Genomic DNA, 26,650 nt, shown 5'->3' on the forward strand with positions numbered 1-26,650 from the left:
AACATGTGCCCAAAAGGAAAGTCTTTAGTGTTTAAAAAAAATCCAGTTACTAAAGGAAGGGTTAAAAAATCGTCCATTATCCATATTTTGGTTCCAGGAAAGTGTGGAGAAGGCACAGAGTGGAAGGTTATGTTTTACCTTGCGTGTATCTGTCTGTAGAAAGATAACTTGAAAAGTTAGGAACAGATTTGGATGAAATTTTCAGGAAATGTTGATAATGGGACAGAGAACAGGTGATTACATTTTGGTGATATTCTGGCAAATTACCAAAAATAGGATCCGTGCCTGAGTCGGCTCCTGTAAGCGTGGTGGCTTACGGGTAATGTAGTAGTGGTAGGGAAGTGCATTGTGTGTATGTCCCGCCCGGGACTCGTGTAGTACTTGGAGGAGGTCTGCGCTCTCCGAGTGCTCTAGTTCTTTACGGTTTGTATTTTCTGTTGTACATTTCCTTCATGCCCACTAACAACCACTCTGTATATACAGTGAGTACGTACATGAGACGGAGTTCCTCTTTGCTTAAAGGCATATTCTTCACTATACACTGCTACATAAAGACTCAATACCTTAATATATAATAAACAAGAAAAAAAAAATGTTATTTTATATCAGGTGAATAAAAAGGTATGGGAAAAGACAAGACACTGGTAACAAGACTATCAGTCCAGAACTGTGATGAAGACCCTCATGTTTGAGACAAATGCATTAACAAGGGTCCTAAAACAAACCCAGGTCGCATCTCAAAACAGAATAAACAGAAGGAATGGCTTAATATTTCCTATCATCGCAGTGTCACTGTGATGTGTTAAAATGCATTCATCTACTCCAGCCGTACAGTCTTTTATCACTAGTAATAAAGTGATTGTTGGGGCACAAACAGTAACATGTACTGTAGTTTATTTTACAGCATTTTAAAATAAATTGAGTACCTAAAATAGACAAGTGAATACAAATATTGGTAACATTGTTTACCTATTTACAGAAAAATAATTTATTATTCATAAAAATAAATTAACAAAGCTTGCTAGGAATAATGCAACATATTAGTGACAAACAAAACATCTTCCTGAGGATCAGGTCCCACATAGTGTATACTATAAACTGGACTTCATCAGCTTGAGCTGCAAGAAAAAAAAAAGAAAATTACAGTTAATATCTAGAGTTAAATATGTAAACAGGTTGCATGTGCTCACCTGTCTGCAGCATCCTGGGCAGCTTCAGCACTGCTCTCTGCTTTGGCTGCAGATGGTTTAAGTTTAATTGGATCTACTGAAGCAAAAACACAAGATAAAAGTGAAACATGAGCAGGAAGCCAAAAAAACACAAGCTTCTACCTTGAATCCAGCGGATCTGCGTGGCTGGGCCGTAGCCCTGCTCGTTCTTTGCTGCGATGCGAAAGACGACGGCTGGCCGGTTGAAAGTGGATCTGTCGATGTGTGCGTTTTCCAGCTGGGTGGAGCTTACTGTGCAGGACATCTTGGTTCCGCGGTATATTCGCACGAAGGCCATCTGACCTGGTCGCTCTGAGCTGCTGGAGCGGCTCTTCTTCACTGCCATGTACATGGAATACTCCATGATCCGACCAGCGAGCAACGACGGGGCCTCCCATGTGATGGAGACCGTGTCGGTGCCCTGCGGGAAAACAAATGACCAATAGGAGTGCTGTGCAGCTTAATGACCATCCAACACTTCTACTGCGCTCACTTTCACACTTTATTGCTTAAAAGCTGCTAGATATTTTTTTTTATCAGATAAAGACAAAATGTCGGCCTTATAGAGCAATAATATGAAGATCAATTGCTGAAAAAAAGTCGTAAAAGGTTGGAAAGTTTTGCGCATTGCATTGTGGGATGTGGAGTCCTGCACACGGATGCATAGAAGTGTTTTTACTTTTTTTTTTGTTTTTTGGTGCCACAACCCGAAAAAAAAAAGTGTTTTTACTTAATTTTTACTTTGATTTCTTGTGTTTGCCCCCAAAAATTCTGCTAATGTCAACACATTTCTATTGTTTTCAGACTGAAAGTTGTGGCAATGAATGTTAGTGAATGTTTGTTTTTGGGTCAGACCTTCACAGATCTGAACTAATTAGTGTTTAAAAGGCTCTGATTTAAGTGCCTGCCTCTTTAAGAGGCACTCGGTTTCAGTGAGCAGTGTGCACGTGACCAGTAGTTTAGTTTGGGCAGTCGTCCAAGTACGAGCCTGATTCGGATGTTTAACTAGTTCCTGTCCTTTAAAACGTTCTTCCGAGTTGTGTGCAGTTCTTACTCCTGTTCCTGTGTGCTCCAGTTTGTCTATAGTCCATGACCAGAAAGTAAGTCACCATTTATGTTTTAAGGTCATGCTATGTTAATAAGTGTATAGGCTAACAGCTATGATGATGCCATGCTAACCCACTTATGTAACACCGTTTACCGTGTCGGAGTTCACGTTGCTGTTGTAACTGCTGGGGGGAAATCTGTTCAATTATATTTTTGGCCAGGAGAGGGTGCTATTACCTTGCACATTGATTCAGTTTAAATGTGGAGCCTCATTTATACAGAAGAGTGAATGTGGGTCACTTTTTTCCCCTTTGTTTATAAATTAGAGATAATTTGGAGTAATTGAGCCTTTTTTGATGTTGATGTAACAGAATGTTACTTATATCAGCTGTTCACAGCTTTGTATTTGCTTTACATATAATTGTTTATTTTCTCATGTTTGTTACAGACTATACAATATTAGAACTACTCCAACAACTAGCATTTAATCTGCTGTTAATGGGAATAAAATACAGCTGGAACACATCCCAGATAAAGAGAAAGGACGTCTCATCTCTTCATTCCTGTGCCCTGATCAGCACCCCATTCAGTTTGCTGTCTTAAACCTAAAAGAACTAGATGATCACTATTTCCTCTCTTTCAATGGTCCTTCGAGCCGGATAGACAGCACCCAGGATGAACCCCCAAGGAGAGATGGACCCTGATGTGAGACCAAAGCGGCGAACACGTCTACCTGATAGATTACAAGATTTTGAAGTCGATTATGCAGGATATAATCCAAGAGAACAGCTTCAGTGGGACTTACCATCTCCTAGCCCTGAGAGAAGAGTACACCTCGCATGGGAGGGTCCGGTCCAGATGACCCCCCTCCAGCCACCTCAGACTCGCTCCGGTAGCCGTTATGAGGGTGCTGCTCAACACGAGATTCCTCAGCTAGCCTCTAGCCACTTCCGGAGACAATACTCTGAGATCGAAGCTCAACAAGGATATTCACCTTCCTACCAAAGGACCCGGTACGAGGACTCACGCTACCCAGAGATTAGAGCTATCCAAGAAGAGAACACTAAACTGCTCCAATCACAAAAGGCTTTCCAGTCAGGTTTAAAGGAACTTCAGGAAGCCAGAAACGAGATTAAAGAGTTACTCGAGACCGCTCGCTCTTTGAGAACAGAGATAGGTGGAGCTCATAGCCCAGCCTCAGGATACTGCACCCACCAGTCTCCACTAACCAGCGCTGCACCCCATAAAAGTCAACCTGTTCAAGCTGCAGTGGAGGAGGAGGAGGACTGGCCTGAACCTCCACCGTGGCCTGAGCCTTATGAAGACTTGCATAGAAACATGCACAACCTGAAAGTGGAGCAGCAACAGCCCGATAGAAGCCAAACCTATTACACCCTTCAACCCCCTCCTCCTCTGGCAAGGAAGCCTCAACCATTGCTACAGCCATATCCCCAGTTCATGGCCTCTACTTCTGACCCAGAGTTACCGACCTACTCACCTGCACACCCTTCGGTTCAGCGCCCCTACCCTACGCAAACCTACCAGCAGCCTTTGATATCTGAAATAGTGTATAGAGGCCCAAAACCCACCATTCCTAAATTCATTAATCCTGATCCCAGTGAATTTACGAGGCTCCGGATCGCACTAGAGAACCTTCTCCCACATAACTCTACAGAGCTTTTTAAGTACCAAGTACTAGTGGACCACCTGAGATTAGAAGAGGCTAAGCTCATAGCTGATGCTTATCTGAACTCGCCAAACCCTTATACTGACACTATGACAGCTCTCCATGATAAATACGGCCAACCACATCAGCTTGCCTTAAGAAAGATAGCCAACGTCCTTGAAGCCCCCGAGGTCAAGCGTGGTGACATCACAGCATTCCAAATGTTCTCTCTCCAAGTACAATCACTAGTGGGACTGCTGCAAACCTTAGGTCCAGAAGGGAATGTTGAACTGAAGTGTGGTTCACATGTAGCTCGACTTTTGAGCAAACTACCTGCCGAACAACGTGCTGACTTCCGTCATTACCAATTCAAGCAGCCTGGGGCTACCCACTCCTTAATCGATTTATCAGAATGGCTCCGCTATGAGTCATGGTGCCAAACAAAGGCAGAACGTGCGAATGGATTCACGCCCTCCACGACAAACAGTGACAGTCCTTCATGGTGCTGGAGAAGCCTCAAAGACTACCCCCCTGTATCAAAGAGAGAGTTCAGCTAATAATAAAGCCAAGAGTAAAGTCTACTGTGCCTACTGTGATAGTAATGAACACTACCTGAGTCAGTGTAGCAATGTTGCTAAATTGTCCAAAGACCAGCTCAGAGAGTGGATCCAGGTTAACAGACGGTGCTGGCGCTGTGCACGAACCCATCAGGCAGCCCAGTGCACATTGAAGAAACCCTGCAACATCTGTCAGGGAAAACACCTCCTGGCCCTCCACGAGATAAACTTGAGACCAGAGAAAAGTAACGCACCAGCTAAGGAAGAGAACTGCTTAACCAGCTCAGCCTCCGACTCGCTCTACCTCGACCGACCTGGAGCAGAGAATCGGGTCTTGTTAAAGATTGTTCCGGTGCTTGTGCATTATGGAGAGCAGACGTTAGACACCTTCGCGATCCTCGACGATGAACTGTACAAGCACGTCGAAAGGCTATGGCAAGTAGATACAGTAACTTACAGACCAGAGAAAGAGGTTACGCGGTCTAAGCAGGATCAGCAGGCTGTCGCACATCTTAAAGCCAATACTGTTCGGGTGGAGATTGATGGTGTCCTCAGGTATGCTACACCACTAGTTCGTCACGCAGACATGCCCCTGCTTAACGCACCAAAAGAGTCAGTCATGCCACAGCTGCGTAGTACCGAAAGGCGACTCCAGAAGCGCCCCGAACAAGCAGAAGCCTATAAGAAGGAAATGCAAAAGCTTATTACTGCAGGAGTGGTGCGTGAAGTCAGTGAGGACTCCCCACCCAAAGAGGTCTGGTACATCCCCATCACCTTGTCAGTCATAATGGAAAGAATCGCCTTGTTTTCAACTGTTCTCACACCTACCTTGGACAGAGCCTGAACCAGTACCTACTTCCTGGCCCTACCCTTGGCGCCTCCCTACTTGGAGTCCTGTTGAGGTTTCGTGAACATCCGATAGCAGTCAGTGGAGACATCAAGGGAATGTTTCACCAAGTACGCCTCTTAGCTGAAGATCTCCCCTGCTAAGGTTCCTGTGGCGTGACTTGAAAATGAATGAGCCTCATAAAATATTTGAGTGGCAGGTCTTACCTTTTGGCACCACGTGCAGCCCCTGCTGTGCATCTTATGCCCTACAGCTCCATGTTCTCGACCACACCCAACCTCTCGACGACCTGAGATTTTCGGTTGAGAAGTGCTTCTACGTGAGTGTGCCTACACCAAGGGAAGCCAAGATACTTGTTGACCGGCTCAGAGAGCTTCTGGCCTCTGCAGGCTTTGAGTTACGTCAGTGGGCCTGCAACGAAACCACTGCCCTGAGCCACCTGCCTCAAGAGTCCAGATCAGAAAGCCTTGACCTCTGGCTAGCACAAGATAAGTCCAACCCTCTGGAGTCAACATTGGGCCTCAGCTGGAACTGGGAACTAGACTTCTTAGGCTACAAACACCGGCCGATAACCTATGAGGCACCCACCCTGAGAAACATTTATCGAGTGCTAGCATCCCAATATGATCCATTGGGCTACCTGTTACCCTTCACCACCCGAGCAAAGCTTATTGTCCGACAGCTTTGGGACAAACAGCGTGGTTGGGATGACTGCAACTTGCCATCAGAACTCCTGCAGGCCTGGTCTGAATGGGAGGAAGAGCTTGAGTCCCTCCCTCTCCTCACCTTTCCACGTGCATATGTGCCTACAGACACCAACCTAAAGAACGCTGTCCGCGAGGTGCACATTTTTGCAGATGCTTCTGAGAAAGCCTACGGGGCCGTAGCCTACTTGAGAACAGAGGACGCCAAAGGCCGCATTCACCTCTCCTTCATTCTTGCTCGTTCCAGAGTGGCTCCAAAACGTCTGCATTCTATCCCTCGCTTGGAGCTCTGTGCAGCACTTGCAGCATCACAGATGGCACAAGTCCTTAAGAAGGAACTAACCCTGAAGGTTGAGCGCATCGTGTTGTGATCAGACTCCACTACTGTGCTAACCTGGCTACATTCCCAGTCCTGCAAATTTAAGGTGTTCGTTGGGGCCAGAGTAGCCGAGATACAGGAGTTGACTGAGAACTGCACATGGTGCTATGTAGACTCTTTAAACAATCCTGCCGATGACGTGACTCGAGGGAAGACCCTAAAGGCCCTCCTAGCACCAAACCGATGGTCACAAGGACCTCCGTTTCTCCTTCAGAGCCCCGATACCTGGCCGGAGAAGCCCTGCACAGAACCACTGAAGGATGAGACTGAGTTCCGGAAGGCTGCTTTCTGTGGCCTAACGACCACCTCACCTACTACTTCGCTCATGGCTGAAGAAATGTGCAACACCTGGCAGGAACTCCTGGATGTTACAGCTCAAAACCTTCAGGGGTCTTCCACCTCAATTTCGTCACCAAGTGCTGAGGAGTATCGTCAAGCGGAGATACACACTCTCCAACAAGCCCAACGACAATCCTTTCCGGATGAATATAAGCACCTAGCAGCTGGGAAACCTGTCTCATCAGGAAGTCGTTTGCTCACCCTAGCGCCCAACTGGGACGAGTCCACCAATCTGATAAGAGTGGGTGGCAGACTCCGACGATTGGAAGGTCAAGTCGACTTAACCCTGCACCCGGTTGTCCTCGATCCTTCACATCGAGTTACAGGCTTGCTCATTCAGAAGTATGATGCAGATCTCCATCACCCTGGTCCAGAGCGGGTCTTTGCAGAGCTGCGTAGGAAATTCTGGGTACTTCGAGGGCGGGAGGCAATCAGAAGATACCAACATGCATGTCCTGAGTGTCAGCGCTGGAGAGCTAGGTCCTCAATCCCCAGAATGGCTGACTTACCCACTGCTCGTCCCCAATTACACAAACCAGCCTTCTACTCCACTGGTGTGGATTGCTTCGGGCCTATGATGGTGAAAGTAGGCAGACGCCAGGAAAAGCGCTGGGGAATTATATTCAAGTGTTTAACCACCAGGGCCGTACATTTGGATCTACTCAAGACGATGGATGCAGACGCCTACCTGATGGCTCTGAGGCGCTTTATTGCTAGAAGAGGAACCCCTGCAGAAATATGGTCGGACAATGGAACGAACTTTAGGGGAGGTGAACGGGAGCTCAGAGAAGCCTTTGAAAGCATGGCACAAACCCTGCAGGATCAACTCGCTCATCAAAGGATCCAGTTCAGGTTCATCAGTGGATGTTAAAGGACACGTCTACACCCGGCCGGTGGCTCGGTTGGTGGTGTTACCAGCTCTTCCATCAAGCGAGGAAGATCCCTCTCAGTCCTTCTCCTCTATCGTTAGTTGAATAGCCTTTCTTTCAAACAAAAGTTCAATGCACTTTTGGGGGCGGCTTTTTAAAAGGCTCTGATTTAAGTGCCTGCCTCTTTAAGAGGCACTCGGTTTCAGTGAGCAGTGTGCACGTGACCAGTAGTTTAGTTTGGGCAGTCGTCCAAGTACGAGCCTGATTCGGATGTTTAACTAGTTCCTGTCCTTTAAAACGTTCTTCCGAGTTGTGTGCAGTTCTTACTCCTGTTCCTGTGTGCTCCAGTTTGTCTATAGTCCATGAGCAGAAAGTAAGTCACCATTTATGTTTTAAGGTCATGCTATGTTAATAAGTGTTTAGGCTAACAGCTATGATGATGTCATGCTAACCCACTTATGTAACACCGTTTACCGTGTCGGAGTTCACATTGCTGTTATAACTGCTGGGGGAAATCTGTTCAATTATATTTTTGGCCAGGAGAGGGTGCTATTACCTTGCACATTGATTCAGTTTAAATGTGGAGCCTCATTTATACAGAAGAGTGAATGTGGGTCACTTTTTTCCCCTTTGTTTATAAATTAGAGATAATTTGGAGTAATTGAGCCTTATTTGATGTTGATGTAACAGAATGTTACTTATATCAGCTGTTCACAGCTTTGTATTTGCTTTACATATAATTGTTTATTTTCTCATGTTTGTTACAGACTATACAATATTAGAACTACTCCAACAACTAGCATTTAATCTGCTGTTAATGGGAATAAAATACAGCTGGAACACATCCCAGATAAAGAGAAAGGACGTCTCATCTCTTCATTCCTGTGCCCTGATCAGCACCCCATTCAGTTTGCTGTCTTAAACCTAAAAGAACTAGACAATCACTATTTCCTCTCTTTCAATTAGTAAGTTAAAACGAGCCTGCAAACACCAAATGCATTTAAAACATTTGTAAATTATTTACATTTTAGCAAGTTGTATGTATAACTATGTATCACTGTTTGTTTTTGTCTGTTTTATGTTGGGGACCAGGTCTGCAAATTAGCTTTTGGCTAGATGGCCCATGGACATGGCATTGGTTGCTATTTTAAATGTAACAATGATCTCTGTTCTGTCCCGCCTAAATAAAATAATAAATAAACAAGAAGACAGTCATCACCATCCCCCCCACCAGATTGGTTCTCATTATTACTCACAACCTTTTCCTAAATGTCCTAAATCTAACTTATATATTATCACATCAAAATATAAAATTACTATTTTAAATGTTTTCTAAGAAAAGCTGTTCCCTTTGAAGATTCCTCGAACAAAGTAAAAAAACGGAACAAGGACAATAACTCCGGAAAAAATAATTGCACACTTCTCATTTTCGAACTTCATCCAGATATTGATACCCTGAAGCCACACACCAAATTAGGTTATCCTATCTTAAACGGTTTCTGAGAAAAGCTGTCCTCTTTACGGATGCACAGAGCTCAAACTTACTGTACAGTATATCCCCCTTCCACTTAGATAATAAATAATAGACAAAAGATCAGAATCTGGCCGAAATTATTGTCTCACAAAGTGAGGCGATATCACGGGGAATACCAGGAACAAACTAGAACAACCTATTAAGCCAATCACTGTCCTCTTTGTCTGCTGAAGAAACAAGAAATCACTAATGATGAAGTACGGGACTCCACATCCCACAATGCAATGCGCAAAACTTTCCGACAATGTCAGTAAGCGAGTGTTTATGATGAGATGAAAACAATCTTTCGAGCAGAAATGTCTACCTTTTACACCTTATTTCAGGTAAATTACTTATTGATCTATGAGGCCTATACTATGACTTTATCTGATAAAAAATGATCACCCCTAGCAGCTTTAACCCTACAACACTATCGGCGGGTGATTTTCACCCAAGCTAACGTATTTCCATTATTTTCATGAAGTTGTGTTTGTCAGTGTCGTGGGTTCTGAGGTAGCTTCAGCATCTTCTCTGATGTTTTAGAAGGTGTGGATGTTCCCCTACTCCAGAGCCCACTTTTTCCTAGAGGCACACGTTTGGGTGATTTTTCACATGTCAATAGTGACAGTGTCCCATTTATTAATTTACTACACTGTATGTACTGACAGCATCTAACACATTAAGTAAATAGAACTGTCCATGCTATCTGTATTTATTCCAGTAGTTGTAAATAAATATCTCAAAGTGGTGATAAAAATATGTTAGTCAGGTGATAATTTTTACCTCATCGAAAAATGCCATTTGTTGTTTCTCTCTCCTGCAGCTGTTTGTGTGTGAAGCCTCAAATGCCCCAGAAATGAGTAGACCAAAAGCCAAGTTTACAGTTTCATTATTATTTGTCTGAGAGTTTTTTGTTCTTACATTCCTAATTTTTCAATAATTTTGGTTAATATTTTTAAAGTCCACCCATGGTATTTTTTTCATTTCGTTAGGCATGGCATCATTGAAAATAAAATAACAACTCTAGTTTGTCATGTATTGTCATATTTTGATATATTTTTATTCTAAATCCTTTTTATTGGGTATAACATATCAGATAAAAATCACCCGGCAATATTGATGGTGTTAATTATTTTAGCGATGGTGTTCTAGGGTTAAAGATACATCATTACATGTACACATACCAAATTCTCAATAATTTGCTGTTGGTGTTTCTGAAATTCAGGTTAACGTATGTATAAAGGTTAAAGAGTTTGATGAAAAAGCCTCAAAATACTTATAATATTAGACCAACTTTTGCAACTCCAAACAAGCGTATATACTGTATACTGAATATATATGCTTCCACTAGGTAACATTATCAGAGAACATGATATAATGTTCCATTGCTATGCAGATGTTACACAGGTTTATCTGTCAATTAAATAAGATGAAACTCATCAGTTAATAAAACCTCAGGCTTGTCTTAAAGACGTCACACCCTGGATGAGCCGTAACTTTCTCCTTCTTAACCAAAGTGATTTTATTTGGTCCAAAACACCTCAGAGAGAAATTATCAGAGCAAATAGTGTATCTGGATGGCATTACTTTGTCACCTAGCACCACAGTAAAAAACTTAGGCATTATCTTTAATACTGACATATCTTTTAACTTTCATATCAAGCAACTCAAGGACAGCCTTCTTCCACCTCCATAATATCTCTAAAATCAGGAATATCTTGGCCCAGAGTGATGCTGAAAAACAAATCCATACATTTGTTACATCTAGATTAGATTATTGTAACTCACTACTTTCAGGATGTCCCAATAACTCACTAAAAAGTCTCCAGTTAATTCAGAATGCTGCAGCTAAAATACTAACTGGTACTAACAGGAGAGAACATATTTCTCCAGTATTGGCTTCCCTTCATTGGCTTCCTGTAAAATCTAGAATAGAGTTTAAAATCCTCATGTTAGCATACAAAGCTCTGCATGATCAAGCTCATCTTAAAGATCTGTTAGTGTCTTATCGTTTGGGCAGAACACTCCGCTCACAGTCTGCTGGTCTTCTGGAAGTTTCTAAAATGTCCAGAAGTACAACAGGAGGCTGAGCGTTTTGCTACCAGGCCCCTCGCCTTTGGAACCAGCTCCCAGTCTTAGCACGGGAGGCTGCTACCCTCTTCACCTTTAAGGCTAAACTCAAAACCTACTTATTTCATGAAGCGTGTACCGTGTAGCGTTAACCTAACCGCTAGAGCGGACATGAGCTCATCTGCAAACGGTCGCATTTACTACATATTACCTTGAAGTCACTGTTAGCATACCAATAAATAGGAAGAGATTCAGATTCTGAAGTAACTGGTTATGATTTAAAGTCTGCATAAACAGGACTGAATCATAACAATCCAATCGCTACAGCGGACATGTGTTCGTCTGTAAACGCTCGCATTTACTGGTTCAATAAACGGGAATACATTCGTCACCCTTATAATAAGTATTGACTAGACCACTGGGAGTGAGGCTCAAGACCAAGGAAGGCTGACTTGATTATACTGTATCATATTTTTCTGCAGTCAGTGCCTTCTCCTCGCCCTTCTCTCTCTGCTCTGTTTCAGGTGTCGTGAAGCTGATGATGGCCGTTCCTGACCTGTGGTTCACGACTCAACTAGTCTGGGACACTCTGATCTTTCTATCTCTCCATCTTGTTTATATCCCACTGTCCACTAGCAGATGGCTGCCACCTCTGAATATGATTCTGCTAGAGATTTCTGCCTGTTAAAAGGGAATTTTTTTCTACCCACTGTTGCCAAAAGCTTGTTCATGTGGATTTTGTTGGGTTTTTTCCTAATTATTATGAATTTTATATTTTGATAGCGCTATGAGATGACCTTTGATGTAATTCGCACTATATAAATTAAAATTTATTGATATACTATGAGTCCTGTTGCTATGGTTACCTTGGCTATTTTGACGGCAGACGGTGCTCCAGGGAAGCCAGGCAGGCAGGTCTTGAACTCGCTGACTGGGCTGAACTCGCCCTGCCCAAAACAGTTGATCCCTGCAACTCTGAATCTGTAGGTCTGACCTGGAACCAGCTCCTGCTTGTCTCTGTTCAGGTAGTCCTGTGGTCCAGGAAGCTTCTTCTGACAGGAGACCAAATGATTAACAGACTGTGTTAGAGTAACGGCGGCTATGGATTACCGTCTTAATAGCCATTCTACCTCTTTAGTATTTGAGACACGACTGCTGACGGCTGATGTCACCTGGTCACCATCAGCAGGCAGGAAGTAGTAGTTGACCTCATAGTAGAGAGATTTGAACACCCCGACATCATACCACACCATGTCATCAGGACTAGGACGAACCTGAAGGACACAAATTGGTTCCACTTGTGTTAAGAGAGTAAGGTTGGGCTCAATTACATTTTTCAATTAAAATTACATCTTTAATTATCCATGTTTAATTACAACTATACGTCATTACGGTGATCAACATTTTTTCCATTTACAATTCTCAATTACTAATGTTTAATTACAATTATTCACAATTACTGAGCCTGTCATCAACAACCCCCGCCAGATTGGTTGTCATTATAACTCACAACCTTTTCCTAAACGTCCTAAATCTAAGAACTTATAGATGTAAACATAAAAAATATCACATCAGAATATAAAATTACTAACTATCTTAAACGTATTCTAAGAAAAGCTGTCCTCTTTGAGGATGCCTCAAACAGAGTAAAAAAAATGCACAGGGGCAATAACTCAGGAAGAAATAATTGCGCACTTCTCATTTTCGAACTTCATCAAGGTATTGATACCTGAAGCCACACATCAAAGCTGTCTTCTTTGAAGATACTTAGAACAGAGTAAAAAAAAAGGAACAAGGGCAATAACTCCAGAAAAAATAATTGCATGTTTCTCAATTTCCTACTCCATCAAGGTATTGATACCCTGAAGCTACACACCAAATTTGGTTATTCTATCTTAAACAGTTTCTGAGAAAAGCTGTCTTCTTTAACTCGGAAGGACAGATGAACAGAGCTCAAACCTATTTTCTCCATCCACATTTGTGTCGAGGATAATAAACCCAATAGGTCAGTTTTGGCCCATGTCTGAAATCAGCTGTAAAATACACTAAAAAAGAATTATCATCTAATTCAAGGGTTCTCAACTGGTTTCACCCTGGGACCCACATTTTGCCACGGTCATTAATTCGCGACCCACTCTTTTTTTTTTTTGTTTTGTTTTAGTTTTTTAAAAACAGCTGTTGAAAACACACATACATAATATTTTTTAAAACATAAATCTATATATTTTTGTGTGCAACCTGCATTTCACAGCATGCCTGTCAAATTAAAGTTTATTTCAAAATAAAAGACAAGTCGAACATGAGAGAAGTTAAGGATTCATTTATTTTTGACCAGCTGTCCGCGACCCACACAGTACTGGTCCGCGACCCACTTTTGGGTCCCGACCCACCAGTTGAGAATCACTGCTCTAATTCACGTGTCAAACTCAAGGCCCAGGGGCCAAATCCGGCCCTTTAGAGCATCCAATTCGGCCCGCAGGAGAAAGTAAAAATGACAGAAAACGTGAATTATTGAGTAAATTACCAAACAATCCAGTTGTAAATATCACAAATTCAGCAACTCCACAATATTTTTAGGGGTTTGCATTTTCCGTTTGTTTATATCAAATGAATGCAGTCATTTTTAATTGCAAAACTGTGGAAAGAACTCAATTTTTTTTCTCTCACAAACAATTCCACAAAATTCCTCTAAATGACAAAAATCGGTGACAAACTCAAGAATGTATTAAATTGAATTGAACTGATATTGAAAACTAGGGCTCAATAATGTTAAAGTTGTTCTTTTTTTCTCCACCTAAAATCTACAGCTCACTTGAGGTCAGACTGGTGCATATTTGGCCCCTGAACTAAAATAAGTTTGACACCCCCATTTAATTTGTTCCTCATCTCTTGGGTACTTTGTTAGGTTCTAAATCAATAAAAATATTGGTAGTAATATTTTTGGTGTGGTCGTCTGAGCCTTTTTCTCTCAGTATATCTAGATAAAAATGTTTATTAAACAAAAGGTAAAATGATTCTGACGGGTAGTGGGAAAAGTTGATCTGAAACACATTATAATAATTAACTACGTATGTGTAAGCCATTGAACTCGAACTTGGTTCCCCAGGTTTGCTTTTAATCAAATTGTAACAGTTTTTATAAAATGTAATGCCAATCACAATTACAAAGTCAATTATCTGAACCCCATTACAATTCAATTATGATTACAACAACAACTGATTTTTCCCATTTACAATTATAATTATGTCATAATTGTAATTAATTATAACTTATTAATTATAAATTATGCGACTACAATTATATTTGACCCCAACCACGTAAGAGAGTGTGAGCAGAGCTGAGCAGTGTATCTGACCTGGTCTGTGTGTGTGTGGAACTCTGCTGACTCCTCAGCCACAGCAGGGCCACTTCCTGTACACAAAATATTCAAAAGACTTTCACTCCTTTAAGTCCTCAGTCGTCCACAGCCTGATACATAATCTACATCACATCTGCGAGACTTTGTACCTGTTTGGTGGTGATCTGAGCTACTAATCTCAGCACATGATGTCTTCAGCTCAGCTGTTATGAGACACAGAGCAGAGAAGGTTTAAGCGTTTTGAAGCCGTTTTATGCTTGTAATGTGGACAAAGTGCAGCTGAACTCACTGCTGTGTTCCAGGTCCTGAGTCGAGTCTCTGCAGGTGTTCTTTTCCTCTTGTGAGTGAGTTTCACCAGAGGTTTTTGAAGATTTACATGAAGCATCCCGCGGCACTGTAGCACTCTAAAATATAGATACTTCATTTAAATATTCTCCATGACTGCAAAAAATCTGACCGAGATATGCAGACAACTCACTTTGCCTGTTTTTCCTCAATAACCTCAATTTTACCACCGACTAGAAGGAGATCTTTACTTTAGTCCTTTGCTTTAATTTTTCTGGCATTTTTAAAGCCACAGTTAAATATTAATATTTATTTTACCTGTCATTTCAATTTGAAATTCAATGACAATAAAACGGTTCTCTTTACCTGATACACGTGAATGCCAGATAATGAATGAGAGTTTTTCATCAGCGATGTCAGAGAAGCATACAAATAAACAGTATCACAATTAAACCTTTTCTGGAATGGAAGAGTATGCAACAAATGTAATATATCTGTGTGATAAAGAAGGTTTCATATATAATATAAATACCGTAGATAAAAAGGTCAAACAAAAATCAAAGTCTTTCCTAAAAGAAAGTTCATTAAAATACACAACTATTAAAAAAAAGTTAAGAGCTGAAGACATTCAGTTTGGCAGCAGACCTCTTTAATATGTCAGATGGAACAACGAGGCTTAATATTACATGTAATAATACATGGGTTTAACAGATGGGATACTGACCTGAGCTAATGTCTTCTCCACCCAGTTAGTCGTTGCTTCGTTTTGGCTTTGAAGTGATGGATCTACAAAAAAGGAGAAGAATGCTCCTCAGTTATACTGTTATCATGTGTACAAACAGCTTCACATTAACTTTTTTTTTACCCACTATCCACTGTGGTTATTAGGTTTCTAAAGTTACTTGCCATGCAGTGGACTAATATTTTATTTAGTTTTTCAAATAATAACCATTGTACACATCAAAGCCAAAGATTATAAACAATAACAACACAACTACAACTGTTTATATAGGTTTGTAAGTAGAAAGGCCCTTGCTTATTAGATCAGTTTAATAATCTAATGTAAATCTCAGTTCCAGCTGCTACCTTCCTGATCATTCTCCTTTTTATTTTGCCAATCTGCTCCTTTTGGACCCACAGCTGTGGTGGATGGACCACTGGCTACACTGGTGGTAGAGGGAACTGGTTGAACCTGAAGGATGTAGGAGTCTGCTGCCCCCAGGGGGCGCCATGCCACGTGTAGCATGCTGACAGAGGATTTGACCAGCAGCACTGCTTCTGGAGTTGCTGGTCGATCTGAGGGGATAAAAACTGTCATCTTTCTATTCATTAGGATAAGGACCTGGGTACTGGTCGGGTTCTATCTGAAAGCCTCTCTCACCCGTCTCTAGATACCACAGGTCCTTGCAGCAGACCTGGTAGTTCCAGCTCTTGCGGTATCCGTCTCGGCCACTCCAAATGTAGAGCCTGGACGCCACGGTGGCAGCGCAGTGGCCCGCTCTGGCTCTGGGCCTGCAGGCCTGTTGATCCTCAATGTGAGGTGCTTGGCTCTGCAGCTGGGACTCCAGATCCTCCTGCTCCGGGCCCAGGTTCTGCCAGCACATCGAGTCTAGAACACAGAAACCAGAAGTGAACCACTAAAAATAAATACATAAACAAATAAAGTTCTATTTCATAATATTTCGTGAGATGTCTCACTATGGGATGCACTACAATCTGCAGTCCTTAGAAGCATTTTCCTCAATCTGTCAAACCTGATTGGCTGGTGAAACGTGTCCGTCCGCCAGAGACACTCCCACCTCCTATAAGAGGCGGCGGCGGACGGGCACACATCATTCAAACGCCTCTTCTCACTTTCTAGCATATCTCGCGTCTTCTACCAGCTTAACTGTCCACAGACGGATCTTCTTTTAGCCTCCGTCGACGAGCGCTGATAGAACAGACGCACTTGTTTTTGTGGACTACACCAGGTCAAAAGAAGCCAGCGCTTACCTTGCTCCGCTTGGTCGGTGCTTTCCCCGTTCGACACCACACCACGGTCTCGAACCTACGGGCGTTGGCACACCAGCCTATGCCCCGACAAGCACACCTGCTCGCTGCCACGTGGTTGCATCAAGCTATCCACCTGTTCTCCCTGCCTGTGTCAACGCATAAATGGAGGCCAAGGCCCCTCTCACCAACGGGCTTGGAGGCTCTGAGGCACGCCTTTGCCAATGTGGCAATAAAATCTCCAGCAAAAATGCACACCATGTCTGCTCGAGCTGTCTGTGGCTGTAACAGGTTAGGAACTTGGTACCGGTCGGGTTCTGCCTGAAAGCCCGGGCGGTAGCACACCAGCTGGCTGCTCGAACCCAACGATGTCCTCAATGTCCTTCAACGCTCTGGTGCACGTTGGCCCACGCCCCAACTAGCACACCTGCTCGCCGCCACGTGGTAGCGTCAAGCTGTAATTCGTGCGTGGCAAGAGCGGTTTTACTGTCCTGATGTGTACAGACTTCTGCCCTGCGGGCTGGTCTTCGCTCAATAAGCATGTCTGCAATACGGGAGTTACCACATCCCATCGTGAGACATCTCACAAAATATTATGAAATAAAAACTTCAGGTTATTTACATAAACCAGGTTCTATGAGTAATGTGAGGTCCCACCAGACAACCCCTTATGTAAATAACCTCAAGTTCTGACTAGACCTGGGCGATATGGACCAAACCTCATATCTCAATATTTTTTTTCTCAAAATGGCAATATACAATATAAATCTCGATATTTTTAATTAAAATAAAGTATGACCAGATTGATGATGCAAAATGCCACATTTGCTAACAAACGGCTGCACAATGTGTGCCACTTTTGGCCTTTTCTCTTATAAGGGACAGCATGTGTGAGTGAGTTCAAGAAGTCGACCGATATGGAATTTTCAAAGGCCAATGCTGATTTAAAAATAAATAAATAAATAAATCAGCCGAGGGCCGATATCTAAAGCCGATTTTGGAAGCCAATATACTTTTTTAAAAGCACATTAACTATGAAAGACAACTGAAACACTCATATGATATAAATGTATATATTAGAATGTAAATTAAATAAATGGACTTGGTAAATGGACTTGATTTTATATAGCGCTTTATCACCACACTGAAGCAGTCTCAAAGCGCTTTACATATCAGCTCATTCACACAGTCACTCTCACGTTCACACACCAATGGGACAGGACTGCCATGCAAGGCGCTAGTCGACCACTGGGAGCAACTTAGGGTTCAGTGTCTTGCCCAAGGACACTTCGACACATAGTCAGGTACTGGGATCGAACCCCCAACCTCTCGATCAGAAGACGACCCACTACCACCTGAGCCACGGTCGCCCACAAATCAAACTCTTAACATTTATTGAACTTTAAATATACCCACACACAACCAAGTAAAACATAAAGTACAGGACGGGTAAGCAACAGTAAAGTACGACAACAATATACAGTGTACAAGTAGTGGGTTTAAACTAAATACCTGTTTTAGGTTTAACCACTCACTCCTTCCCTCTGTTCACAGCCACCACCACTATACCTAAGCTTCACACTTGTCACCGTATGCACAACTACAACTTCACATCTCAGTCTCACTCTCACTCACTTCCCCACCCTTTCCATTTCCTACCTTGACTCTCTCCTCCCTGTTCCCTTCCCCTCACTTAGGTGTAACACTGCCCTCTCTTTTTAGATCCTCACTATAATAAAGTGTTTCTTATCCTTCCTTAGGGAGGGCTGGTGATAGTCAAAAAAATTAAAAAATATCGAAAAAAAGTCGATGGTCAATCTTGAAAAAAGTCCATATATCGGCCCAATATATCGGTCGACCTCTAGTGAGTTCTGTAGTGTGTTTTGTTTAGGACTAGGTCTAGGTTAGGACACACTCAGAAATGAATCTAACTGCATTTCATGCTGTATTTTAATACAAAATAAGCTATAAAATACATATTAATGTAGGCAATATTGTAATTTTCTATTTTGCCTTAATAGAAAACTCAATATATCTTGATTCTCAATATATTGCCCAGCCCTACTTCTGACTAACAACACAAATGCACACAAATATAGAGACATTTTTTGTGCGTGAACTACTGACCAAAGTTGAGCACATTTAAGGAGTTTGTGCAGATCCATTCATTTCCTAAAGTTTTGTCTTTGTCCTTGGCTGGAACAGGAATCCACCCTCCAAAAACATACATCCTGCAGACAGATATGCACTTATTTATTAAAAGCTAATCCAATGTGTCAGCACGTACACATGTTTAACAGCTCTTTACTTGTTTCCAATGACAGAGGTAGAGTGAAGACTTCTGGGTAGTGGCGTAGGTCCCTTTGTTTGAGGCTTGGACCATACCATTGTGTCTGTTCAAAGAAGAAATATGGCACAGAGAAATTAAAAATTATTTTTAACATCTCCTTCTTAAATCCAACCAAACACAAACATGCAAACATTCCTGCTCACAGATAAACGTCTTCATCAGAGCAGGATCAAATGTTTCTTATCGTACCAAGATCAAGCTGCCAGAGGTCATTTAAACGATGACCTTGCATCCCGCCAAAGATGTAGAGCTTCGGGGATCCAATGCCAGTGAAGGAAACTGCTGAGTGGGACTCACGAGGGGAAGGACCCCCTCCCTTAGTCTCTGGGATGTTCCAGCCTTTAACTCCTGATCCTGACTGCAGCTCCAACTCATAGAAGTCCCCCATGTACCTACAGTTGGAAAATGCTCAATTCAATGTCATGTATCCAATCATAGCAGCTGATTTATTGGTAACTAATATAATTAAGCAATACCACACTCGAGGTAATGCTGTTGTGATGAAAAATCAGCACTGGTGTGATTTGGCCGTAGATAATCACACCAATGCTGATATTTCACACAACAGCACAATAAACACAAAAGTAATAAGTGACAAGAGATTATGGTTTCTTTGTGTATTTATCATTTTGCTCCACCAACAAAAATAGTTTCACATGTGTAAATACAGTATATATATACCTGTTTATATTTGCCAAAAGGCAACTCAAATGTACTTGTTGAACGCTTGGATTTCTTTTGTATTGGTTCAGTCAACTTGAATCTTATTTATGTCGGGCATACAGTATAAGCATTTTTGCTTCCGCCTGTTTCAGTCTTGTTATGTATTTTTAAATTGTGATTTATATTTGAATATTTTTTTGTTAGACTGAAACAAACAAACTGAATAAAGTGAAAGAGCACACAGGCTATGTTCACACTGCAGGCAAATGCGACCCAAATCCAGTCTTTTTGCCCATATGCGACCTGTATAAGATCTGTTAAAGACAGTCTGAACAACACAATTCAGATTTTTTCAAATCCGACCCAGGTCCCTTTCATATGTGATATAAACGAGATACGTATCCGATTTTATTGCAATGTGACTGCAGTCTGGATGGCTGAGACGCTTTTTATCAGACTCCTATGTCATCACCAGTGTTGTGCTAGTTACTGAAAAAAAGTAACTAGTTACTTCATTCACAAAGTAACTCAGTTACTATTTTGATTACTTACACCAAAAAGCAATGCATTACTGGAAAAAGTTACTTTTGAGTTACTTAGAATTAAATAATGTATTATTTATTTTGGGTCATTTGTGTCCATACAGCTTCATATTAGTGCTGTAATAATACAATAATCCACTGTTGATCAACTGCTATAAAACAACCATAAATGATGTGCATATAAAGCACAAAACAGCTGCTCCAAAATTAAAACAGTAATTTTTTAGCCTTAGCACAGTAATGTAAAGTAAGATGTGCATATTCCAGGTGCACATTCTGCTGTTGAAAATGCTAAAAGAAAATGCTGAAAAAACTAATTCACAGCATTTTTCTCAGCTACACAATGCTAAACATATCAGGAAAAATGAAAAAGAAAATAAATATTTACATATTTACAACAACATACCGTGCAATAGTTTGGCTGACCTGTTCCTGGATAACAGTCATAGTTCGTTAAAACCCAGTCGCAACGTTAGCTTAGCTTCTCTGATGCATCTTTTGGAGACAAAAATGATGCGCGTATTTCCACTCTGAGAAGCTCGTACTGTTCTTGCATTGATTCGCCATGATTGGCGCACGTGATATAAACAGAAATACGCTGAAAATGCTTCTTCTTCTACTGTTTCACTGTGTTTGGCACAGCATCCCGCAAAAATATGTAACGCCACTGTAAACAGGAAGTACACAGCTGCTAGCAAAGTAACTGACAAACGCACCATATTGTAACGGTAACGGCGTTATTTCTTCAGAAAAATATTGCGTTACAGCACTAGTTACAGTCAAAAGTGATGTTGGGGCGGTAACGCGTCCAACACTGGTCATCACCATCCAAACAGTCCACTGTACAGATGTAGCAGCCATCACAGCAAACGGATAGAGTGGTAAACCTGGCTCTCTTCTTTTTCTCCTTAAAGTTATGCAGTGCTGACTTCTGGAGGAAAGAACATTTCTCAGTGCGACACAAAGTCCTACACTGGACGCCTCCATATTTACTTCAATAAACGCCATACGTACCGGCAGTGTGAACGTTGTGATACTGTACTGTGGTGCGTAGCCTAAGATGTATCGTAATTAACAGTATTTAGAGCAGCTGCACAGCAAAGTGATATGATCCGTAAGAAAGTCCCGGTGCTGTTCTTATTATAATATATCAGCACTCATGAAATGTCTGTTGTCCAATCAAATTACTTGGTCGGAACTAACTGTTGTATAACACAGTGTAAAACCTGGCTCTGTGGTCTCAATTGATTACAGTACCGTGGTATATTGCCATTGGGATCCTCGCTGTCATTTGCCAGGCCTCCAAACAGATAACACTTGTTACCAACTAAAGTGAAGCTGTGTGCGATGCGAGGACACGGAGGGGGGGCGTTTTTGGGAGCCTTCGGCTTCAGTTTCTTCCACAGCCAGCGACTGGCCTGAGGGGACAAAGAGCAGGTAGTAGAGATGTTAAACAAAGAAGGTTCTGCCTGAGGGACTTCTAACAATTCTGTGAGTGGAAGTCACAAAGGAAAGTGAAACCCTGTATGATTCATGAGTTATTCAGAGGGAGGTTTTGCACAATTTTGCTTGAAATATCAGGCAACATTATTAAATATTACACCTTATTTTAAGCCAAAGCAGGTGGTATAAAGTCTAACTAAAGTATGGGAGCATCACCTGAAGTTCATAGAGGTTGTTGGTGTATTTCCCAAACTCCACCATGCCACCAAAGACCAGCAGTCGCGTTCCATCGCAGATGAAGCCGTGAGCCGCACAACCTGGTGGGATGTCCCCCCTCACAGCTGGGAGAAACCACTGCTTTGACACTAAAACGATGACAGACACAGAGTAAAGGAGATGCTGAGCTTATCATACATGTGTTTTAGGAAGGTGTGATGCCACCAGAGACGCACAAATATAAATTGCAGGTTGTCCCCCAAAACAATTCAGTGTTAAAGGTGCCAATTGTTTTTAATATTAAGTTACAAAACTGGCCAAACATTTGGAAGCCCAATGAGTTTTGATACATATAAATCTCCATTTGTCTTAGGTTGAACTTGGCAATTAGGGTTGGGAACCTCTGGGTACCTCACAATACGATACGCGATACAAAGCTGACAATAACAATTATCTCACCATATGACAATTCTGCGCTTATCGATATATTGGTCAGAAATCAATCTACGATAATCTGACATAACAAAAAAAAAGATGAAGTGAAAAAATACAATTATTTTATATCTCTGAAAGAAAATAAATTGAAAAAGTGTCCTATGAACAGTGACAGTATTTTAGTGCAACTTTTCTGTAAATAAGTGTCAACATACCAATGTAAATGAATAAGTATCTCCAATAGTGCTTTCTGTAAACAAAAATATTGTCTTTCTTACCAGTGACACCATTATAGTGCAATATTCCAGTAAACAATATATTGGTTCCTTCAACAAACAGTGAAAAAATTTCTGTGAAGACCTACCTGCACATTTTAGTGAAAAAGCAGAAAAGTTTCGAAAAACCGATACTTCGATAATCGATCTTGAAGAAAAAAATATATCGTGATATATCGCTGTATCGAAATAATGTCACACACCTATTGGCAACATATCAAGATATAATGACATTTATATTTTGGCTAGGGCTGAGTATTGCCAGCCCAAGCCAAAGTGTGGGGCGGCACTCCCCGCCCACTCCCTGGCCTCGCCACCGTTGTCAGCCCCCTTCGTGCAAGCCGGGTCGCTCATCCGCCCCGACCCTCGACAAAGGAGGCCAACAACGGCGCCGAGGCTAGGGAGCACCACCGACGTGGCGAGGAAGGCCGAGCGCCGGGACTTCAGTGGCGGGGAGAAGATTGCAGCTGTGGCTGCTGCTCCTCCAGCCCATGAACTGTTGCCGTGGTGCAAGCCTAGCCCCGCTTCGCATCCCAGCCCTTAGAACCAATCCTTATCCCGAAGTTACAGGTCAATTACTGTCTGCATACTCAAAAGACAAGGGAGGCTGGCCCGACTGACTGACTGTTGATTTTTGCAACAGTGCTGCAGCGCTTGTGGCCACTAGTTGCGCTTGTGTGAAAGTTACTGATCTAGCGCCCCTAGTGGCCAAAAGTTACACAGAATGCATTTAACTTGTGTAAAAATTTTAAAAATAAATAGAAAAATCGGTGGGAGTGTATAGATAACGTACCGCAAGACAAAATATTGCGATATATCGTATCGATATTTTGGCACACCCCTAATTTTGGCATTACAGAAAATGACCTCAAACAACATATTATTTATTATATAGCATATTTTGTATTAAAATACTAATTTTCAAGAAGTGGTGCTTCCAGTACTTCTCAGAACAGCATGGAAAGATTGCTGAGTGCGTTTTAACCCAGACCTTCCCCTAAATGTTACAGAACGCACTCACACATGCTGTCCCTTATAGGAGAAAAAGCCAAAAGTGGCAAATAGTGATCAGCTGTTTGTTCATAAAAGTGCCTCTGTGGCATTTTCCATCTTCCAAAATATTGAGATTTATATATTAAGTCACTATTTTGAGAAAAAGTATTGAGATATGAAAAATGTAAATAATAGATCTTTGGACATTTCACAATCGATTCATAATCGTCAATAATAAAATTGCTATAATTAATATTCTTTTTAGCCCTAATGTACAAATGCTTTGCTGTTGCTTAGATTAGATATGGTCTAATAAGTCTTATTCATTCCAAAAGGGAAAATTTGTCTTATTACAATAACATGACAGGTAAATATGTTTACTACTTAACTAGTAAATGCTAAAATCTTAAGTAGTCACACTAGTGAGAACAGTTTTTACGGTACTAGTTTACTAGTAAAGCCCTGTAAAATGTACAAGTAAACTAGTAGTGCCTCAACATCCACTAGTTAAACTAGCAGGAGTGTTTTTGGCCACACAAAGTCTTCCACTAGTTTACTACTGAGGCCAGTAGTAAACTAGTGGAAGACACACTAGTTGACTAAAAGGTCAACTAGTGTGACTAGTTGACATTTTAGCATTTACTAGTTAAGTAATAAACATTTCTGAGCCTCACTAGTTAACTAGTAGGGTTTGAAATACTCCAACTACTGTGGCTAGGTGACAAAGTTTCTCTTACAAGTTACCTAGAACACTAAAATAATTATTCATATAACTATTAACTAGTTGACATTATGAGTTTAACTAGTAATCATTTATGTCTCACTAGTTAACTAGTAAGATGAAGCCAGATATCAACGAGTTTACTTGTTTAAATCCTTTAAACCAACTAGTTGACAAGTATGCAATATGTAAATGAGGTGGGTGGGGTTATAACAAAATCCTGGGTCCTGATTTGATGTTATGTTTTATTCCTATTTTGTGTGACTCATAAAAACAATGCAAGTGCAACTAGTGGGCATATGTTCTCTTACTAGTTAACCAGTGAACATTTAGAGCCTCACTAGTATAATTAGTGAACCATTTTGCTTTTACTAGTTAACTTGTAACAACTGTGTATCCTAACTAGTTAACTAGTAAGGATAAAAAAAATAGTCAAACTAGTTTAACTAGTGGACATCTTGGCTCTAACTAGATAACTAGTAAACATTTTGAGGCTCACTAGTTAACTAGTAAACACAAAATACATGTTACTCGTTAACTAGTGGATATTTAACACCATACTAGTTAACATGTTGGGATTTTTCCTCTCTACTAGTTTACTAGTACATGTTTTAATGTTCTACTAGTAAACTAGTGTAGTCAAAGACCTCACTAGTATAGGAAACTGAGCTTTGATATCACAGATATCTAATATATACTCAATCGACTTTCCATAGTGTTAAAGACAGCTCAGTGTTTAGCCTTTAGCTACTTTACAATTCTAGAACCTTTATTAAGTTCACCAGCTTATAACGGAAATGTTTAATTATACTATTTGATTTGCTTTGAAGGAATGAACTAAAAACCTAGAATATCAGATTAGATTCATGTGTTCATAATATTTAAATCGACGACATAAGTCATTTCTCATTAGCAACAGCTAGTCAATGTGTTATAAAGTGTTTTAATGACAGAGAGGTGGAAAAACTGAAGTTATGTGAAGCAGCCAAAGTCGGAGCGCATTAACTAAGCATTTTAACACACATTTGACGATAAACGTGACTAAAGCGCAAGTCAGATATAGTATTATAGAACTAAGTATAGTTTGAGTTTATTTTAATTACAGCAAACCAACAAAGTTGCTCGTATAAACGAAATCAGAGCCAGTACTGCTAAAAACATTAGCCGCTAGTTAGCATTAGCTAGCTCTAGCCTACCAGTGTTGTAAACATGGAGGTCCTCGGCTATCCCCTCGTTTCCACCCCCGAAAACGATGATCAATTCCCGGATAGTCGCTGCCCGGTGTCCGTGTCTGGATCGAGGTATGATCCCTGACACGGAGTAAACTTTCCTCCACTGAGGCTCCTCGGAGTAGGAGCCCATTTTGCACTAAAGTTTGGCGCTGTAGACGCTTCAAACGGAGGGGGCGGACCACACGGAGGACAGGAAGCCCAACCAGAGAGGGCCACATAGAACAGATTAATCACAATTCGTACAATTTAATCACTATCTGCCTTCAAACTGCGGCCCGCGGGCCAATTTTAGTCCTCCACTATTTATCAATGAAGTTAATTTTCAAATACTAAGAGTGACATATCAAATAATTAAATTTAGCTTACATCAACCAGTTACTTTAAAAAAAAAAAATATTGATTAAAAATTAAAGGACAGTCAAGCCGCTATATAGCTTGCAAACGATACATAAAGCAAGTAAGGTATAGAGAGATTAAAAAGATACATCAACATAATTTTGGAAGCACCGGTTATTTAAAGGTGCTGTTAACAATGTTGGAAAGCTAGCTTAGTTTGAGTTAGCAAGACCTCCTCTAAGCTCCTCCCCCTCCCATATGCTCCCAGTGGGGCTCTGTCCAAAGCCACGCCCCCACAAGCTTGAATACGCATCTGATATAAAAATAACAAATAGTGAGCTGTCCAACAGAAAGAGCATCTTCTTCAAGTGTACAAAACAAAACTTTGTCCCGCAATATCATGGGAAAGACTCGATTAAGCTTAGGATTTATATCAATATTGCTAATGTATGCTGTAATACGTTTAACACATACCTGTACAGTGAATGGACAGTTTCAGAGAGTATATTACTTAAAAAATCACCATTAATCATAAGAAAATATTCATAAATGATCATTTTCAATAATCAGAATCAGAATCAGAATCATCTTTATTGGCCAAGTGTATGTTGTA

General features: G+C 41.2%; 1 protein-coding gene across 5 annotated transcripts; it reads right to left on the reverse strand.

The window, feature by feature from the left end:
* Nucleotides 1-877: 877 nt before the first annotated feature.
* hcfc2 (host cell factor C2) lies at nt 878-26,107 on the reverse strand. 5 transcript variants are annotated; one of them, XM_028451405.1, is made up of 18 exons: nt 25,956-26,106; nt 22,845-22,903; nt 22,046-22,194; nt 21,644-21,804; nt 19,371-19,573; nt 19,140-19,224; nt 18,959-19,062; nt 16,224-16,451; nt 15,929-16,138; nt 15,567-15,628; nt 14,847-14,961; nt 14,707-14,760; nt 14,555-14,610; nt 12,330-12,473; nt 12,066-12,251; nt 1,332-1,629; nt 1,191-1,266; nt 878-1,118 (listed from the first exon to the last, which is right to left on the reverse strand). In XM_028451405.1, exons 3-18 carry the CDS (start codon nt 22,088-22,090, stop codon nt 1,109-1,111), a joined length of 2,037 nt encoding a protein of 678 aa, XP_028307206.1. In that variant the 5' UTR covers nt 22,091-22,194; nt 22,845-22,903; nt 25,956-26,106; the 3' UTR covers nt 878-1,108. The 5 variants fall into 5 exon arrangements, with proteins under 5 accessions (XP_028307206.1, XP_028307205.1, XP_028307204.1 ...); XM_028451404.1 differs by lacking the exon at nt 25,956-26,106 and adding an exon at nt 25,666-25,738; XM_028451403.1 differs by lacking the exon at nt 22,845-22,903 and having other exon boundaries at nt 12,066-12,248; nt 25,666-26,107.
* Nucleotides 26,108-26,650: the final 543 nt, after the last annotated feature.

The sequence above is a fragment of the Gouania willdenowi genome, chromosome 6 (assembly GCF_900634775.1).
Source record: "Gouania willdenowi chromosome 6, fGouWil2.1, whole genome shotgun sequence".
In the NCBI taxonomy this organism is placed as follows: Eukaryota; Metazoa; Chordata; class Actinopteri; order Blenniiformes; family Gobiesocidae; genus Gouania; species Gouania willdenowi.

Bases quoted from the DNA above. Each gene is read 5' to 3' on its own strand.
- hcfc2 (XM_028451400.1), bottom strand. From the start codon at position 25,831: ATGGGCTCCTACTCCGAGGAGCCTCAGTGGAGGAAAGTTTACTCCGTG. The intron at 22,195-25,665 runs GTAGGCTAGAGC...TCATCGTTTTAG, and splicing joins CCTCCATGTTTACAACACTG to TGTCAAAGCAGTGGTTTCTC. The intron at 19,225-19,370 runs GTACGATAAGAA...TTCTTTGAACAG, and splicing joins CCTCTGGCAGCTTGATCTTG to ACACAATGGTATGGTCCAAG.